At 37.9% G+C, this 19,006-nt stretch overlaps 1 protein-coding gene across 2 annotated transcripts in view; it reads left to right on the plus strand.

Annotated features, from left to right (window-relative positions):
* LOC107705734 (sodium/potassium-transporting ATPase subunit beta-1-interacting protein 3-like) overlaps nucleotides 1-19,006 on the plus strand; it is a 69,115-nt gene that overhangs the window by 9,430 nt on the left and 40,679 nt on the right. For both annotated transcript variants that reach the window (XR_001636096.1, XM_016509179.1), the window contains exon 2: nucleotides 18,325-18,462. Coding sequence is in view for 1 of the 2 variants with exons in the window: in XM_016509179.1 (XP_016364665.1) it covers nucleotides 18,325-18,462 (138 nt within the window). In the remaining variant the exon portion in view is untranslated. The remainder of the gene's footprint in view (nucleotides 1-18,324; nucleotides 18,463-19,006) is intronic.

The raw sequence follows: 19,006 nt of genomic DNA on the forward strand, positions 1-19,006 counted from the left end.
GGAGAACATTGACATTGATTGTAATGCCAACAAACAGCATCTTCAGGACAAGAACGGGCTAAATGGAAGTGCGAGAGCGTCTTATGACCTGTTGACACCTAGTATAAAACACTGAAGTACAAACGAAAGGCCATTCACATGCACAGCTGCTGATATCAGCGATATAAAGTATCTATTTCGAATAGATGAATCAGGTTAACTTTGTGAATAATGCATTGTGGCTAAGCTAGCAGGCTTAGCTAAGTGGTGCATTTGGCCTTTTTGGATCATTACTCAGCCATGACAACTGATTTAGACCACCTGTGTGCTGAGTCCACAACAAGATGTTCCTGAATAGGGTCGATTGATGTCTTGAGTATGAATATTGACCGCTCTCTGAAAAACTGAAGCCCCTGTATTGAGTGCAACAGCAGGCCAGTCATTCACCCAGATGCTGATCAATAGCTCTGAGGGGAAAGGTGACTGATCATATGATACTCTAAAGAAGTGAAGGAGACAGAGAAAAAGAGCATACAGGGGGAGAGTTACATCTATTTCACAATTTCACACAATACATTGTGTGCAAGATGTATTCATCACTATTAGAAAATTAAGCATTTAGCTTAGCAGCATTAGCAGCAAACTCAAGTGTAATCTGTCAATCATGAGTATCCGTGATGTTCAGTGTTGGGCAGTAACTAGTTACTGTAATAATATTACTTTTTGCAGTAACTAGTAGTGCAACTAATTACTAATAAGATTTCAGTAATAATATTACAGTTACCATCCATAAAACAGCTCGTTACTACTGGTGTCTCAACCCCTACTGATTTGAAATTCAACAATCCAATAATTCCTAGATTTATATTCATAATTTTCACCACTCGCACAGGAACATGAAAGTCACCAGTGCATCAGGAAAGCTTGGAATATGGAAAAGCTTACATTCAGGAGATGGAAATATTGCCATTACACTGATTTTGTCAGGAGAAAAGCTGATCTGAACACAGATGTGTAAGTTGTGGCATTACTTTACTCTGGCATTACATGGCTTGCCCACCCACATCCCCCTGATCCCCATATAAATTATATATTACTATAATTAAAAATCTTATGAACTTATGTGATTTCTTCTGATAAAATACTTCATGAAACAATCATATTTGGGTAACAGAGCAATTATAGCTACAATTAGCTTCAAGCTACACATGACAATTACTACTTTTACTTAAAAGTCACTATCATTGAGTGTTTGTAAAAACTTCTGACTGCGATCCAATGTAGATTTTGGTCAAATGATGAGGCAGAAATATATTGTTAGTAACATTTTAGAAGAATTTTATGGGGAAGATACACAATTACAACTTCTGTGGGGCTGGAAGGAGAAGTAATGTAACTAGTAGTGTAACTAATTACTGTTGCCAGATAGTACTAAGTTAAGTAATAATATTACTTTTGAAAGTAGTAATTAGTAACGAGTAATAAATTACATTTTTGGAGTAATGAGCCCAAAACTGGTGATGTTACCTTAAAAAAAACATTTACACAAATAAAACAGTAGGGGAAAAGTATAGCTGTATCACTTAGATTCTGAAGTGTGCATCCAATGGACACTTTACCAGCGAAGCGTAGGTCACATGACAAAGCCAACATGGCGGATATAGTACCTCCTGAATTCATTCATACTACTAAGGTCCTATGAAATTCAAATTCCCCCAAATTCAGCTCCAATTGTTTTCCAAATTCAGTTCTTTTCCCCCCAAATTCTGTGTTTTTCTTTTTTTAAATATTTTTTTGGATTACTTTTTAGTGGTTTGATTAAGTTTTATCAGTCAAGCAACTATTAAACTATTATGTCTAATCAATTGAATTCGTACAACTTTGAATTCATAATAATTTTAACAATAATAGTATAATGTTTTATCTTTTCAGAAATTCTGAGTTATTTGTTATCATTTTTACTGGATTCTGTTTTATGATTAATCATTTGTTTAATATAAAAAATGGTGATCAAATGAATGCACAAAACTTACATTTATTTAATCTTTAAAAATGTAATCAAATGGATTTTTTTTTTCACAATTGAGGTTTACCATTTAAAAATTGTGATATTGTGTGATTCCTTAAATAATGTTTTAATAATAATAATACAATTTATTATTACATTGAGTTACTTTCTAGTGTATTAAAATAATATTTCATAATTTCTTGAAGTAAAACCAAATTTTTTATTTTGTCGAGTTTCTGTTACCTTTGATTTTCTGTGTGTTTTCATCAAACGGTGAAATGCTGGTGAAATGACTCTCAGAGCAGCTCTGGAGAAGTTCATGTCCTCATATAGTGGTACAGCAGACACTGAAAAAAACATGAAAATCATGCATGCTTGAGTATGTTTATTAGATGAAACTGTGGCGCTCATTCTCACAGAGACATGCAGAACATGAAGACTTCATATAGCAAAGTTTGTTCCTCATCAAATGTAGTAGCTGCTCAGACAGTACGGGATTTCTGGTGCACCAATGGTTAACGGCTGTGACGAACGAAACCCCACTGGCTACTTTAAATAATGTGTGACCTTTGATATGCCCTGCCCAAACGTCCTGTTTCAAGAGGAAATGGCTCACGTGGGTTTTTAAACTGTAGAAAGTTCTTCAGAATGGAGATATTGAGAGACAGAGTTGTTGAGTGGTTATGCTAGAATACTAAATACCAAAAAAGAACAAACAAACACTTACCATTCAAATGTAAAGGAGATCACCTAATCACTGTTGTCTCTCCACATGCTCCTCTCTTTATCTGAGTCTGCCTCTAATTGTCTCTTTGACCTCCTCCCCCTCCTGGAGCATGTGTGAATTATTGATTGTAGAGTGTGATTTATCGTATGTGCCGGGGGCTTAGAGAGGGACAGAGGGTGGAGTGTGCTGACTTTGCGCTCCTCCTTGTCTCACCTTCATTGTTGAAGGACCAATTATAAATCTGAATGCAGAGATCAGAGTGCTCTCTCTCCATATAAGCACCTTCAATGAGCTGTCCAGTGGAGTGGTTCCTATGGCAACCCCCCAAAATTATGCAGCAGAAATCAAGCTATTTTGAGGGATATGGTTTTAATATGTAAAACAAGGAGGAGGGGCGTGCAGTTAGGTGAAGTGATGATGATGATAAATAAGAATATTCAAATCCGTGCAGATTTATCCCTCTGTATTGTTAAATGGCTGAAAAAAAGTATTGAACGACTCAAAAATGATTTCTGCTGCTTTCTAAATGTGCTTATTTAAAATCAGCTAATTCTAGAACATTCTACAAGTTAATTTCAATGGGCCTCATTCATGAAACATTCGTAAATATAGGAGTAAATTCTGAGTAATTTGCGCGTAAAACGGACCTTCCCGAAAACTCTCCTCCGAATTCACAAGCACTTCGTACACATCAGATTTGATAGTTAAACATGTGTATGTTAATGAATTCCAATCATTCGTAAATAGGGCGCTCGTGCATGCTCATTCACAATTAGCATAATCCCGCCTATGAATTACAGCTACGTAAATTGCGTGTCCAAGAACGCAGTGGAATATTCTGGTCTACTTTCTCAGGTTTGGCTCCAGTATATTGCATAAATGCAAAAAACACTAATAGGCCATATGCCTAACAATAAATATTCAATAACGTGTGTCCACCAAAGCGTTTTTAACCAGCTGAAAAATGTCAGGCGCTCTTCTGAAAGCGACCAGCTGGTGGTGCTGGAGGACGCTTTGGTGGCACAGCGTTTTTCTAGCTGAGAGACGCTTTGGTTGCTATGATTTGAAATATCCATACCCAAAGCTAAACAGTTTATCAACTCTCAGCTACAAGAAAAAAAAATAAAAAGAAATGGAGCAAACGAACTAGTAAAATATTATAATGGCAGTGCATCAAATTCAGTGTCATCAGTCTGCCAAAATAAACACAGAAGAACGTTTTACGCACCATTTACACGTGGTAGGGAGCAGGTGTAACTTTCTTTCCTATCAACTAACATTTTGAAAATACGAACATTTTTATGAATTCGAAAGTTTACGTCAGAACGGCTTTACGAACGATTTACACAAAAATTCGTTCTGCTAGTATTTCATGAATGAGGCCCATTGTGTGCAATTAGATGGAGGACTTTATAACTTTAGTTAATGAGTTTGTGTTTGGACTGCTGCTTACGATATTTTTGTTAGTATAACATTGTTGAAACTGCAAAGGCAGCATGCCTTGCATGAATCTGAATGAGGAGAGTACATAATAAATTAAGGAGGCATTTACACGACACAGTTTTCAACTAAAACTGGAAAACTTCATGCGTTTTGTCCGTTCATTTACACAACATTTTGGTAGCCTGAAAGTTGTCTGAGCAGTACAGCCAAACTGATTTCCCTATTTTAAAAACACAGCCTTACAAGGTAACAAAATATAAAACAAAAAAGAATGGCAGATATTTAGGACAAAGTGGGCCAAGATAAAAATCTTTGTCATCTTTGTCATTATTTTATCTTTGTAAAAATAAGAACAAAGGTGCACATTACAGATACACATAATATATACAAATAAAACAAACAGTGCTTACAGTACGCAAAATGTTTAACAGGCAAGGCTTTTTTAAAGCACATGCAAATAATGTACTTTTGTGATTGCAAATAAGTGCAGCGTCCCATTAGTGTAACTGAGTTAACATTTGATGTAAATGTATATCGTGTTGTACAGTATAATGAGACGGTGGCTCCAGAAAGGCAACTGATAGAAATTTATTTTATTCCAAAACTTCCAAAATTATTTAAACAGCGAATAAATTATACAGAGAAAGCGAGCAAAGAACATTTACATTGTCAAGGAACTGTAACTGACTTTATAGCGAGTTCAAGCAGTCTAAAATAACTCCCCTTATAATCAGCAAAGCTATCTATACACTGTTTGATAAATGAATCTCCTACTTACATCATATGTACATCTGCACTTTGTTGTTTATGATGACAATTTCAGCAATGAATCATCTGAATGCCTCTGATTGGCCATTGCATTCATAAGCTCAACAGACTCATGTGTGATTGGTTATAACGTGCAACACTGTAAAAACACGTAAAAAGAATCATGGTGCAACATTGAGCAGATCTAAATTTAATGCTGCCGTCAAAACTTTTCATTTAATTTTCCTTTTATTTGCAACAGCTGTAATGGATTTAGTTTAACTGTACAGCAGCATTTTTGTCCACGTGTATTGCCATAGTTTCCAAAAGCGGAAACTGATAGCATGGATATTACATCATTGAAAGGCGACAATGAACAGGGACGAGCCATTATTTAAAATTGGAATTCTCTGGATTTACAAATCCTTGGGAACTTTTGGGATAACGTAAGTATACAACTGCAGCCCGCTGCTGTGTCATTCTCACTTTCTTCCCCGTGATGAATATGGAAGTTGTACTTAACTGGCGCATTATCGGACTTACTGTTCAACTGTTTACGGACGAAGCCGGCTGGTGATGTCGCAAACACGGTAAATCTTATATTGCTGTTAGCTGGGTATTTTCTCGTGCCGAGTGGGAAAATGTCCGCATCAAAGTGAGTTTTTCCATTCCCGGGAATAAACAGCCTGTTTTTCCCATCGAATACGATTAAGTTCATATTGGATACAGGGAAAGAGGAGTTTTATTTCAAAGAAAATAACTCTGCATACCACTGCAGCACTGGGGGAAAGATGCATCCCCTCGCTTGTGCGATCTATGGATTTCGACTAAGGATTCACATCCTCTATGTATAGCATGTTGGGTGTAAGCATGCCCATGCTACCAAATCTAACCCAGAGGGCTGCTCTATTTGTACTGGTTTTCCTGTAAAAACCTGTGAAAGGAGACTCAGGGTGACAATAGCAGGAAATCAGGACCCATGCTTCTCCTCTCAGACTCAACCCAGAGAGGAGACTGCTAAGCAGCCACAAAAGCCTAGTACTTAGTAGAATGGACACTTCACCCGCAGGTGGTGATTCAGTTGTGGCAGAGATACGGACATGCTGGCATAGATCTCTTCGCATCACACGAAAACGCACAGTGTCCTCTGTTCTTTTCCCTAATGGGAGAAGATGCACTGTTGGGTGTGGATTCTCTAGCCTACCCATGGCCAAACGCATAGTTGTATGTGTTTCCCCCGCTGAGCCTCATTGGCCAGGAAAATTGTGGATAGCAGAGATAATTCCACTTCTTTACGACAAACCCTGGCCTTTCCATTGCGCAGAGACCTTCTTTCTCAGGCGAACGGGGAGATATTTCATCCCACACCCCACAAGACAGCTCTGTGGGCTTGGCCCGTGAGAGGATGAATTTAAATGCCATTGAATGTGATCGACACAATTCAGAGTGAGAGGGCAGGCTCCACACACTCTCTGTGTGGTCATAAATGGAGAGTGTTTGAACGATGGTGTGAAGAGAGATGTATTATTTCGTTCTTATGCTCTATATCGGATGTTCTCTGCTTCCTGCAAGAACTACTGGATAAAGGTAGGGCCTTTTCGACAGTAAAGGTCTATCTTTCAGCTATTTCAGCATGTCATGTGGGGCAGGAATGATAAGCCAGCACCCCCTGATATGTCAATTTATGAGGGGAGCGAGACGGTTGCGTCCGGTCACTAAATCCCTGATCCCATCCTAGGACTTAACAGTGGTTCTGGATGTGCTCTCGCAGCCTCCTTTTGAACCATTAGAGGGTATTGATTTGCGGTGTCTTTCTTTAAAGACTGCTTTGTTCCTCGCTCTCACTACAGCAAAGCAGGTAAGTGAATTACACCCTTTGTTAGTATATCTGTCCTGTATGCAGCTGCATTGGATGGATCGAAAGTTACGCTAAGAGCTAATCCGGCGTTTGTTCCTAAGGTCAGGGACACAACAGGAGCAAACAGATCTGTGGAATTGTTAGCGTTCTTTCCACTGCCCTTTTCTTCATCAGAGGAAGAGCGGTTACACCGTTTATGCCTGGTGCAGTCTCTGAATGTTTACGTGCAGAAGACGAGACTGTTACGAAGGAGTAATCAGCTCCTAGTCTCTTGGGCTGACAATTATAGGGGAGACCTATTTCATGTCAGCGACTTTCTCACTGGGTAGTAGATTTGATGGTAATGTGTTACAAGGACGCAAATTTACTACCTCCACCTTGACTTCTTGCCCACTCCACGAGAGGTATGGCCACATCCTGGGCACTGTTCAGGGGAGTTTCTTTTCAGGACATTTGTGCTGCGGCGAGCTGAGCATCACCACACACATTTGTGAGATATTATAGATTGGATGTGACGGAGTCATCCCTGGCTTATTCAGCGATTTGAGTGGGATTGGTGCCTGATAAATAATACACTTCATTCAGGTCATTCACACATATTTTTATAGTTCAGTAAACACCTTGGTGCTTGTGTTCACTGTATTATATTATTAAGTGCATGATTTTTGCTCGAGCATTAAAGCCATGATCATCACCTTCCTCTGTGCATTGCATCTGTTCATACAGCATATCTGCAGTATGGGAGTGGTCTAAACCCCATAGTGAGATACCGAACGGATGTTAGAAAGAGAACGTTAGGTTACTTGCATAACCCCGGTTCTCTGATAACAGAAGTGAGGTATCTCACCTCACTGCCCTCCTTGCAGACTGCACGGTGAAGAATATATGCGGAGAATGACACGGCAGCGGGCTGCAGTGGGTTATATACCAGGGAGGCTGGACTCCCTGATCGCTGCACCGATTGGTCTGTCAGTCTGACAGATGTGGTGTAATTGGTCACACCTGATTTTTTCCCATAGTGAGATACCTCACGTCTGTTATCAGAGAACCGGGGTTACGCAAGTAACCTAACGTTTTAATAATCATTCTAATTGAGAATAGTGAAGTTCACACCACAACCATAACAATAACGACACAGAGAAACAATATCATTGGAATCACTTTCAGAATGATTTTTTTTCAGCTGATGAATGATAAAAACCATGCCAGCCAATTAGAATCCACATGACTTTAATGAGCTCAAGCATTTAAATCAGCAAATGACAAAACTGCAGTGTGCTTATAATAAACAGAATATTATTGTCCCTTGGTGAGGATGCCAGTATAGTTATCATTTGATAACTATGAATGGACCTTTGCGTGTCAGATTGTCTCTTCCTGTATAAATGGACAGGTCTTGTCTGCAATGTGGACCAGACCTTATGCTGATAGTCAAAGGTCTGGTTATGTGAAACTAAACAGCCTGTGGACATCTCCAGGCCTCCAGATGCACGTCCATTATCATTCCAGCTTTTTCAGTTCATCATTGATTTCCTGCTGACCCTGAGATCACTGAACAGTGTAAATCCTCCATGTGTTTGGGCTTGAGAGGGAGAGAACGTGTTTGTATATGCAATGCACATCATGGATAGATGGCTTTACTAACAGCAATAAACGCCCCCACTATGTTTCTGTTGCTGATCGTATGTGTTAGTCTTTTGTATGCAAAACTCCTCAGTGCAGAGATGTTTGCCAGTATGTCATTAATGTTCTTCGGCTTAGAGTTCACAGGTCAGAACAGAATTCACTGGCTGAAAGCTGCTGGCATGTTGTACAAGCTGTAATCGCAGATTGTGATGTTCTAATTAACGGCTTTATCAACCGGACAGCTGACTGTGATTGGAGCAGTTAATTACTGCAAATAAAGATGAATTATGATGGATTTTACAATGATGAACGCCACAGGGATTTAATTATAACTCACTTTGATGAAAAACATCCTGGCAGCTGTTGCAGTTTTGCTGTGGCTTGAAAAAAAATGCTATTGTAGCATTTAGCTTCAAAGGAAATGTATTACAATAGTTTTTTCCAGTGTTATCAAAGTCTGTGAAATAAAAATTACATTTGTCATTTTTCTTTGCGTCTGAAGTAATTCCCACAGATCCAGTTCAGAACAGCAATATTAAAATGGAAGTACTCACTGTTTGATTGTCATTTGTGATATGAAAAACCAAAGCTAATCTCTACTGTTGTTAAAGGGATAGTTCATCCAAAAATGAAAATTATGTCATCATTTAATCTTCATGTTGTTTTAAACCTGTGTGAGTTTCTTTCATCTGCTGAACACAGAAGAATGTTGGTAACCAGTTTCTGGTCCCCATTTACTTACTATTTATTCCATACTATAGATGTCAATGAGGACCAGCAACTGTTTGGTTACCAACATTCTTCAAATATCTATTTGTGTGTGTGTGTGTGTGTGTTCAGCAGAAGAAAGAAACTAATAACAAAATGTATCAGATGTTACAAATTCAATACAGGGATTTTTTTTTGCCCCCCACAATTCAGGGACCTTTTTCTCTTTTTAAAGCATTTTTGTCCTAAGCTTATTTCGTTTTCTGACTCTGGTGCTCTTCAACACGTTGTGTAAAACTAGCCAATCAAATTGGAGCTGGTGATTTCAGCCAGCTCTTGCTATTTTTGTGTGCAATATGCATCAGTTGGACTGTGTGCGGTCTGAGGCTGTGACTAAGGTAGAAATGACTTCATGGAGTAGATTTCCAGCTAGGGGAAAGTTTTAAAAAACTGCAAAATGGAAGGTCATGGAAAAAAACTATTGTTCAGATGTTCTGCTTTCATCTGGGTCTGAGTGATGTTTGTACAGCAGGATTGTTATCAAAGATGGAAAACAGACACTTCTTTATCAGTAGGAAGAATGGGGCAGAAAAAGAGGTGACCTCCCCTAGGGTTTGGCTGATCTCTCTGATGTGGGTCAGGAAGGATGGAGAGATGGATGCCGTCACGGGTCACGTAGCGGAAATCACACCCTCACTATCATTCAGAAACACAGAGGGTGGTGTGTGTGCCTGTATAGCTTTGATTAGGAATAGTATACGTCTCTTGTTATTTTCACAATGAAATCCGTTTGATATCTATTTCGGCTGCATCAAATGAAATTAAAGCAATATGTGATTGTTAGATCACAATGTCGAAAAGTTGTTTGGACACACATTTGGATTGAAAATAATGGAATATACATTACAGTTCAAAAGTTTGGAAGCATTATCAGGTTTTTAAATGTATTTTTAAAAAAAGTTTATTTTCACCAAGGCTGCATTTATTTGATCAAAAATACAGTAACAATATTATTGCAATTTAAAGTAAATGTTTTCCGTTTTAATATATTTTAAAATGTAACTTATTCCTGTGATGTAAAGCTGAATTTTCAGTGTCACATGATCCTTCAGAAATCAATGTAATATGCTGATTTACTGCTCAGGAAACATTTCTTATTATTATCAATATTGAAAACAGTTGTGCTGGTTAATACTGTTGTGGAAACTGTAATTCATTTTGTTTTCAGGATTCTTTGATGAATAGAAAGTTCAAAAGAACGGCATTTATTTGAAATAGAAATCTTTTGTAACATTATAAATGTCTTTACTGTCACCTTTGATCAATTGAATCCATCCTTGTATAAAAGTATTAATTTCTTCAAAACTGACCCCAAAGTTTTGAACGGTATTGTATATGATTTACAGTGGGTATAAAAAAGAATCACCTCCCTTTAAAATAATTACATTTTGTTGCTTTGCAGCCTGAAATGAAGACGGACACAGTTTTTGTTTTATCCAGCTGTATTTACTCTGACTAGGCCATGCAAGGACATTCACCTTTTTCTCCTTCAACCACTGTGGACCACTCTTTGTCAGAAATTCCTGCAGCTGCTTCAGAGTAGCTGTTGGCCTCTTATGGCGCTTTTCCACTGCATGGTACGGCACGGTACGGCGTGCTTCTAGGCATTGATAAAACCATTGCATTTTTTTGTATCCATCTCCTGTGCTTGTCCACAACTTTATCCCGGAGATCTTTTGACAGTGCCTTGCCACCCATAGTTGATTGTTTGCTTCAGTTGCACTACCAAGGGCTGAAATGCTCCAGGAAAGCTCTTTTCATGCTGAGCTGATCAAAATGAGCACAGCTGATCACAGTTGAAAGTCAAATGGCTTTGTTTGCCATCGAGAAGGTGATCAGCTACACCTGATTGAGTTTACAAGTCATTTTTAGGATGGGTGTGGTCCTTTTTCCAACTCAGTGATTCTGTTTTTTTATTTTTTTATTTTTTTATGACACGTTTGTGTTACATCTTTCACTTGCACTCAGTAAATACAGCTGGATAAAACAAAAACTGTGTCCGTCTTCATTTCAGGCTGCAAAGCAACAAAATGTGATTATTTTAAAGGGAGTGATTATTTTCTATACCCTCTGTATATAGCATACTACAGTTCAAATGTTTGTTGCATATTGCATACTGTGTCACAAAGTAAGCCTATAAAAAGGTTATATAAAAAGATTTTCCCCCAGTGTTTACTAAGCAGCTGTGCGGATTTATTAGCGGTGAACAAAAGCCCTTTTGATTGTTACTTAGGCTTTAGAGAAATGGAAAACTTCTTTCCTTCTCTTATTGAACTTTATTCCCAACTTCACCCCCGGTGACACCCATAACGTCATCTCTGAATGATTTGAAGGATTACACACACACTTTATGGGATTAGCTCCAATTTAAACAGATGATTACCGCAGTGGAGCATGGCCCCATGGTAATCGATCAGGGACAAAAAAGGTGCATTACACAAGTTGATTTGTGGGCTAGCTGAAGCTAATCTAGGGGAAATGGCTGGTTTATGGAGCGGGAGTGAATCTGATATGATGGAGATCAGAATACTTTGCCAGGAACCTCTGCTTCATCTTTCAGCCTCTAAAAGCATTCCGCCATTCCTGCATGTGCTAATGAGTCCCACAAGTCAAGGAGAGAGAGAGAGAGTGTGTTCTCCTTCATCATTAGCTGTTTGCTGCATGTGTGAAACATTAAACATGCTATCTCTCCGCTTCTATTGCTTTCACACTTTCTAGAGATTTCTGTTTAGCTATTAAAGTCAGTACAGTGAGAACAATGTAAAATGTGTGCCCACAGAGAAGGGCTGTGGCTTCCCTTTTGCCAAAAACTTCAACAACAATTATGCACTTCTGATTTTGGCCCTCCGTTAATCTGACTGTCCGTGGGCGGAATTAATAATGCAGAAGTTTGATCTGTAGTTTTAGCAAAACAGTCCAAAATTCCAACTGATGACAAAAAAATTGTGTTTTGTGTCATCCAGCGGACTTTTTTCCTGATAAATACAGGTGCATCTCAATAAATTAGAATGTCGTGGAAAAGTTCATTTATTTCAGTAATTCAACTCAAATTGTGAAACTCGTGTATAAAATAAATTCAATGCACACAGACTGAAGTAGTTTAAGTCTTTGGTTCTTTTCGATTTCAAGTTTTCCTTTCTCTTTGGAGTGTTACAAGCTCTTGGTGCATAAAGAAGATCTGTAAAGTTGCAAAGACTAAAGTCTCAAAACCAAAGAGATATTCTTTATTACACGAGTTTCACAATTTAAGTTGAATTACTGAAATAAAGTAACTTTTCCACGACATTCTAATTTATTGAGATGCACCTGTATATGGATAGATCTGGGTGTAGATAACACAGAGAAAGAGTACACATTGTTTATTTACATATACTACCAACATTGAAACAATACAAAGCTGGTTAATAATCTTATTTATCTTTTAAGCCTATGGACTCACCATCAGCTGCATTAAGAGCTTCATTTCTATAGTGCAGTGAAGTCAAAACCCCTGCCTGAGGCTCTCCAGTCTGACGTCTCAATTAGTTTGAGATCTGTACCCTCATCCCCAGCTGACCTGACCACATTTTCTCCTATTAATCTGTTCATACTCCGGGACGACCCCAAAACCCAACCCAACACTCTTCTCAACAGCCTGGATAGAAATCACACTCCAGCACTGAAGCCGTTCCAAAACTCCCCGAGCACAATCTCACCAGCTGCCAAATTCCTGATTAGCCTAATTCCAGCACTCACCAATAACAGTCTTTCCCAATTTTGGTTTCTCAAATGGTTACTAAAGCTATCAGTTGTCTGGTTGTGTTATCCTCCTGTGTGTCGTTAGACTTGATTTGATTTCTCTTTCTCTGGCGGGAAACTTGGACGCCATTAGTTTGGTAATGTTACATTTGGATTGTGGTCAGTATTTCAAGTTTCTCACTGGCGTGCTAAATGTGCAGTAGTAAAACCTAGTCAACATTAAATTAAAATCGGATTGGTAAGAAAGGGTTTTTAATTGCTTTCTTAATACATGTTCCTGTTCCTGTTCTGCAAAATGTAACAACTTGCTCCATATCTTAATTTTTCTTTTTGGCTGAAGTAACTAAGGCTTTCAACGGCCCAGTGGTGCTGGGTCTTTTGTAACTTTGTGTACTTAAAGGGCTTAAAATTGCACTGTTAGGCTGTTCAGGGTTTTTTCCAAATACATAAAGTATGTGCTAAAACGTGGAGCTGACCCAGAAGCAGCTTGATAATGCTGTAATGATGGAAATATGAGGTGACTGGTGAAATATCTATACTGTGTGACTGAACCTATTCTTATAATGGAACAAGACAAATCAGTGAATACATGTTTTTGTGTTATGCTGACTACACTTGGCTTATCTCAGACAAATCAAACATAGACATAACATATTTCACCTCCAAAACAAATGGGGTAAAAATGGCATAAAGTGTTTATGGGTTTAGCATAAAGAAAATGAAGACAGTTGAAAAAATGAAAAAAGTTTTTTTGGACTTTTTGTGCAATTAGACATTTCCACTCAAATTTTCTTTTTTTTTGTTACTATACTAAAATACTAAAAATAATCCTCCCAAGACAGTTTGTTTAATTAAAAACAAATTAAATTGACTTACAATATTACTTTGATGTACAAATGGATGGAAATGTACTGTGGTGTGATGCGCTCCTTTTAAAACTTTTTAAATGGCATTTTAGTTATTAAATTATATTGTTACATTACATTATATTATGACCACATGCTTTTATGGACATATTAATTGAGAGAGTATATGGCATGTTTGTACTTAAATTATTTTGCCACACCATTTGACTATTAAAATGCAAAAAGAGAAAATCTCAGTGGCCCTAAAAACAGGTCTAATGTTTTATGTACACTGAAAAAATTGTGTATTTGTTTACTTTAAAGGGGTCATATGATGCTGCTAAAAAGAACATTATTTTGTGTATTTGGTGTAATGAAATGTGTTTATGCGGTTTAACGTTCAAAAAACACATTATTTTCCACATACTGAACATTATTGTTTCTCCTCTATGCCCTGCCTTTCTGAAACGCGTCGATTCTTACAAAGCTCATCGGTCTGAAAAAAGCGAGGTGTGCTGTCAGAACAGCCGGCATTGTAGTCTACTCTTCCAGGATCAGGAAACAGTCCTCCATAAAATGCGCTGGACACATCGGAATATTTGGGTTGAACTGTTCTGGAACAGTGTTGTAAATACAACTTAACCACTGATTTCTAGTCCTGTCCTCTTTTGGAAGGCCAAACAAAGTAGTTTCGCATTCACAACGAAACACACAGCGTCACTCACGGCGGCTTGAGTGAGCGGAGGCCGGTTTGAGTGAGCGGAGGTGGGCGGGCTTGAGAACGGCGTGGCCGGCAGGCTTGCGGCAACCACATGTGACGACCCCGGGCTGGACTCCGCTTTGTCCACGGTGAAAGCCGATCCGGCGATCCACAACCAGCACGGATCAGCTCCAGGCATGACGAAGCAGATATCGTCCTCTTTTGGAAGACCAAACAAAGTAGTGTCGCTTTCACAACTAAACACACAGCGCCTTCACGACATGGCGGCGGCGGCAACAACAATACTACAGCGAGAATAAAAGTTGGCAAGTAACTGGAATTACCAGTAAATTTCACAAATGATTAAAAAGAAATGTCAAGAAACATTCTGAATATGAAATTTTCAAGTAGAAAAACTTAAATAATATTTTCTTGTAAAACATTCTCCAATAAACTTCCAATAGTTACTTCATTTGTTTATTTATTTACAGTCTATGCAAGTATTATTTCTCTATTTTCATTCAGTACTTCAACTCGTGGGTCCATATTTTTGACTTGGAAGGCATCACTTTCCCAGTCACTGATTTGAATGGGACAGACTTGTGTTTTATCTGTCAGTCTCACAACTCCTCTTCTTTATTCTCTCTCTCCCTCTCTCTGTCATTTGTCACTTGTTTTCAGTGACGTCCCACCCGTCTGTTTCCCCATCACTTCATCTTCCTCATTGTATCCTTTCTTCCACTCTCATCTGTACTCATTCTCTCCTCATCCATCACCCACTCCTTTTCTTTTTTGTCACAACCCACCCCCACCACACTTCTCTCTCTCTCTCTCTCTCTCTCTGTGTGTGTGTGATCTGCTCCTGCTGTCTGCTCCACACATTGTCCAAGATGTTCAGCTCTGATCAAGCCATCATGGCAGATGCTTAATTGTGTCTGCCAGGTCTGTGATGTGCCCACAGTCCCACAATCCCCTGGCAGTCGTGCTCATATAGGGCACTGGTCTTTGTCAGGTGGGATGCTGTGTTTCCTGGCATTTAGCTCTGAAATGTCAGCAGGACAGACAGGATGTAAATAGAAGGGGACTAGTTTCTAAGTGCAGAATCCAAGCTTTCAGGTTTATTTATTAAATTACTTACTTTGGTCTGTTTTGATAATTCTGTGCCACTTTGGCTGAAGAATTATTATTATTATTTATTTATTTTTTTTAGTTTTACTGATTGACCTTGTGTTGGTAACAAACATTATGTGTGGTTTCCTTCAGTGGTAATTCATAAAAATGAGTATTCTGTCACTATCTGTGTGACTGACTTTCTTCTCTACACTCTTACAAATAAAGGTTCCAAAAGTTTTTTTTTTAGCAGTGATGCCATAGAAGAACCATATTTGGTTCCCCAAAGCACATTTCTTAAATTAACCGATCTTTGTAAGTGTGAAGTTTTATTAACCTAAAGAAACTTTTTCCACTATAAAGAACGTTTAGTTGGAACCATTGGTGCCAATAAGGAAACTTTATTTTTATAAAACCTTTACTGGTGTGTAGAACACAGAATGAGATATTTTGAAGAATGTTCATGCTGCTTTTTCCATACAATAAAAGCAGACAGTGACCAAAAGTGTCAAAAATTATCATAAAATAGTCCATACAACTTGTGCACTGTGTATTCTGTGTAAGTCTTGTGTACTGTGTAAGTCTTGTGATATCAGACAACAGTTTTGTTTGAGGAACAGACTGAAATTTAAATCTTACTGTTAGCTGTAGGTCTATTTACATTTTTCACCTATTTCATAAACTTGGCACATCATGATTGGTTATTAGACAGCTTGCTGTATCTTCACACAGCACACCTTAAAGAATTATTGTGAATTCATATATTAATGCTAGACACATTAAGGATAACATGTACCAAAAATCTTTGTCATATCTTTTCAGTATTTTACTAGCCTTTTGTTTTAGAGCTTCTCATGGTGCAAACATGAAATAAACTGCTCTGGTCATGTGACAATTTGCACTAACCATGTGACACTGCACATATTTAATTGAGACCCTTTATAATTTTTTTTACATATTTGCAGGAAATGCACTAAAACACCAGTCAGTAGCATTTTTAGAGCTTTATCAATGAAAACCTTCTTTACGGTCACTATTGTGACCGGTGGGATTAAAAGAGTGCTGTACATTCACTCCCCCCACCTACAATCCCTGCCGGTACGAGACTCGAACCCACAACCTTTGGGTTACGAGTCCGACTCTCTAACCATTAGGCCACGACTTCCCCAACTTGCCTTCTATCACAGCATTATTTCATTTTGCAAGCGGTGCAGGTTTCCATGTCTTTTCCTCTTTCATCATCTCACAGCATGCAGTCACACTCTCACTGAATTCTCATTAAACAGCTCTTTACAGCGAGCCTCACAGGAGACGGCGGCGGGACGTGGGGACATGTCGGCAACTCGCCATCCTTGTGTTCCACGCATTAGCAGACAGTGTCGATACACTCCTGAGCAAATGCATGCTATAATGATAAAAACAAGTTCTTTGATGTGTGAGGAGTTTTAAGAGCCACTTTTAAATGCTTGATGATAAAACAAGTGTTTTTTCTCATTTGGAGGAAATCATGTAAAGTGCGTTTGGAGAGAGTTCTCTTAGGAAATAGTCAATAATGCAAAAACATGGTATTTCAGTTTTTTTTTTTTTAAAGACAAAATCTCTCTTCTGAACCACTTTTATGATGAAATTTCACACTGTATATTTGTTATCTTTGCATTAATATACTTATTTGCATATTTGAAAGTTTAATAATGTTACTTGGACAAGCGCAGCACATGACAAGCACAGATGTTTTAATAACTGCTTGTCCATGTGTGGAAATGTCTCATCACACCAAGGTTTTTATGTGATTAACCTTATCAGAATGTTCTCTAATGGTCATGTTTGTGTTTTTTATAACCTATAATCAACAATATTCAGGGAAGCAGTTGTTAAGTGTAAGTCAATGCAATTTATGTCATGTTTGATGTTTAGATGCTAAAATAAATGCACAATGTGTGTGTGTGTGTGTGTGTGTGTGTCATTTAATTTTTGACAGGAATGAAAACAAGGCTGAGAGGAATTGAAGTACAGTGTGTTGAATGGATAGTATGGTTGTTTAACAAGCATACCAATTGTTTAACTGAGGAAACATCTTTCAGAAAATGAAATTTGGCCAAAAGTTGCCAAAAACTCCATAAAACAGTTTTGAAAATTTCGTGATCTAGGACCTTTATACAGTGTGTGCCATTGTAAAGACTGTACATCTATCCCTCACAGCCTCATTTTCATCAACATTAAATTCAATATGGCATCTAACCTGACTATAGTGTATAGGAAGTGTATGATCGGTTGTCTGTTGCTAAATAACTCTGGCACCACAACTAGTGTAGTTTAAAAAGCTTGTAAGATACAGATAGAATTGTACATATGCCATTTATTCAACAGATCAGGCATTTTCCACTGGCTCCAAATGTGTGGCTCCAAATGTGTGGCAATAAGGATTATGTTCTGTTGAAGTTTTGAAAGGTGTTTGATGTCGCGTTTGAACAGCTCCAAATGTTTCTACAGTTTCATTATCTCACAGATCGTCTGAATTTGAAAGAATCATTACTGAGATGGTCTGTTGTTCTATAGTTCCTCCAAAAAGTATTTGGCAGTTTAAGAGTTTGACACATAAAGAAATCTCTTGTGTCAAAAATCCTTTGATAGTCCTATCAAAATCATCAAAGTCTAAAAGGAGAAATGATCATGCAAATTAGTTGTCACAGCATGCTTTAAACTTTTATTCCAGATCATTCCTCATCTGAATCACTCATCTAAATATATGTCCTCTCAACTCTTTCTCTCTCTCAGATGGTGGCATTAGAGAGGCAGGTGTTTGATTTCTTGGGCTACCAGTGGGCTCCTATCCTTGCAAACTTCTTCCACATCCTGGTTGTTATCCTGGGCCTTTTTGGCACCATTCAATACAGACCTCGCTATATTGTGGTGGTAAGTGCTGCTTTTAATTTATCTTTACTATGATGACCTTGTAAATCTCACAAAAAATCTGTTCAGGTCATATTTTAATCACCAAAATTAAAGTTTGGATATTTGCCATCTCATTGCTATGGAAGCTTGTTTCTGCCATGGAATAAAAAAAGCGACTTTCTTCTCACAATTTTGACTTTTTCGTACAATTGTTTGGTTATATCTCTCAATTCAGACTTTTTTTCTCACAATTCTGAACAAAAGAAGAATTGTAAAATGTTGACTTGCGAATTACGTGTTTATAACTGTGAGAAAAAAAGTCTGAATTGTGAGATTAAAAGTCGCATTTATCTTTTTTTATTCTGTGGTGGAAAAAAAATATAATGTGAGATAAGTCGCAATTACCAGCTTTTTATTTTTCAATTCTGTGGCAGAAACAGGCTTCCATACATTACAATAAATCATATAATGTGAATAAAATAAATAAGCATGATTTAAATGCATTACAATAATGAAAAAATAGTTAAGATTATAGGAATAGTCATAAAATAATCACAAAATGCAA

The sequence above is a fragment of the Sinocyclocheilus rhinocerous genome, unplaced genomic scaffold (genome assembly GCF_001515625.1).
Source record: "Sinocyclocheilus rhinocerous isolate Xijiao unplaced genomic scaffold, SAMN03320098_v1.1 scaffold263, whole genome shotgun sequence".
NCBI lineage: Eukaryota > Metazoa > Chordata > Actinopteri > Cypriniformes > Cyprinidae > Sinocyclocheilus > Sinocyclocheilus rhinocerous.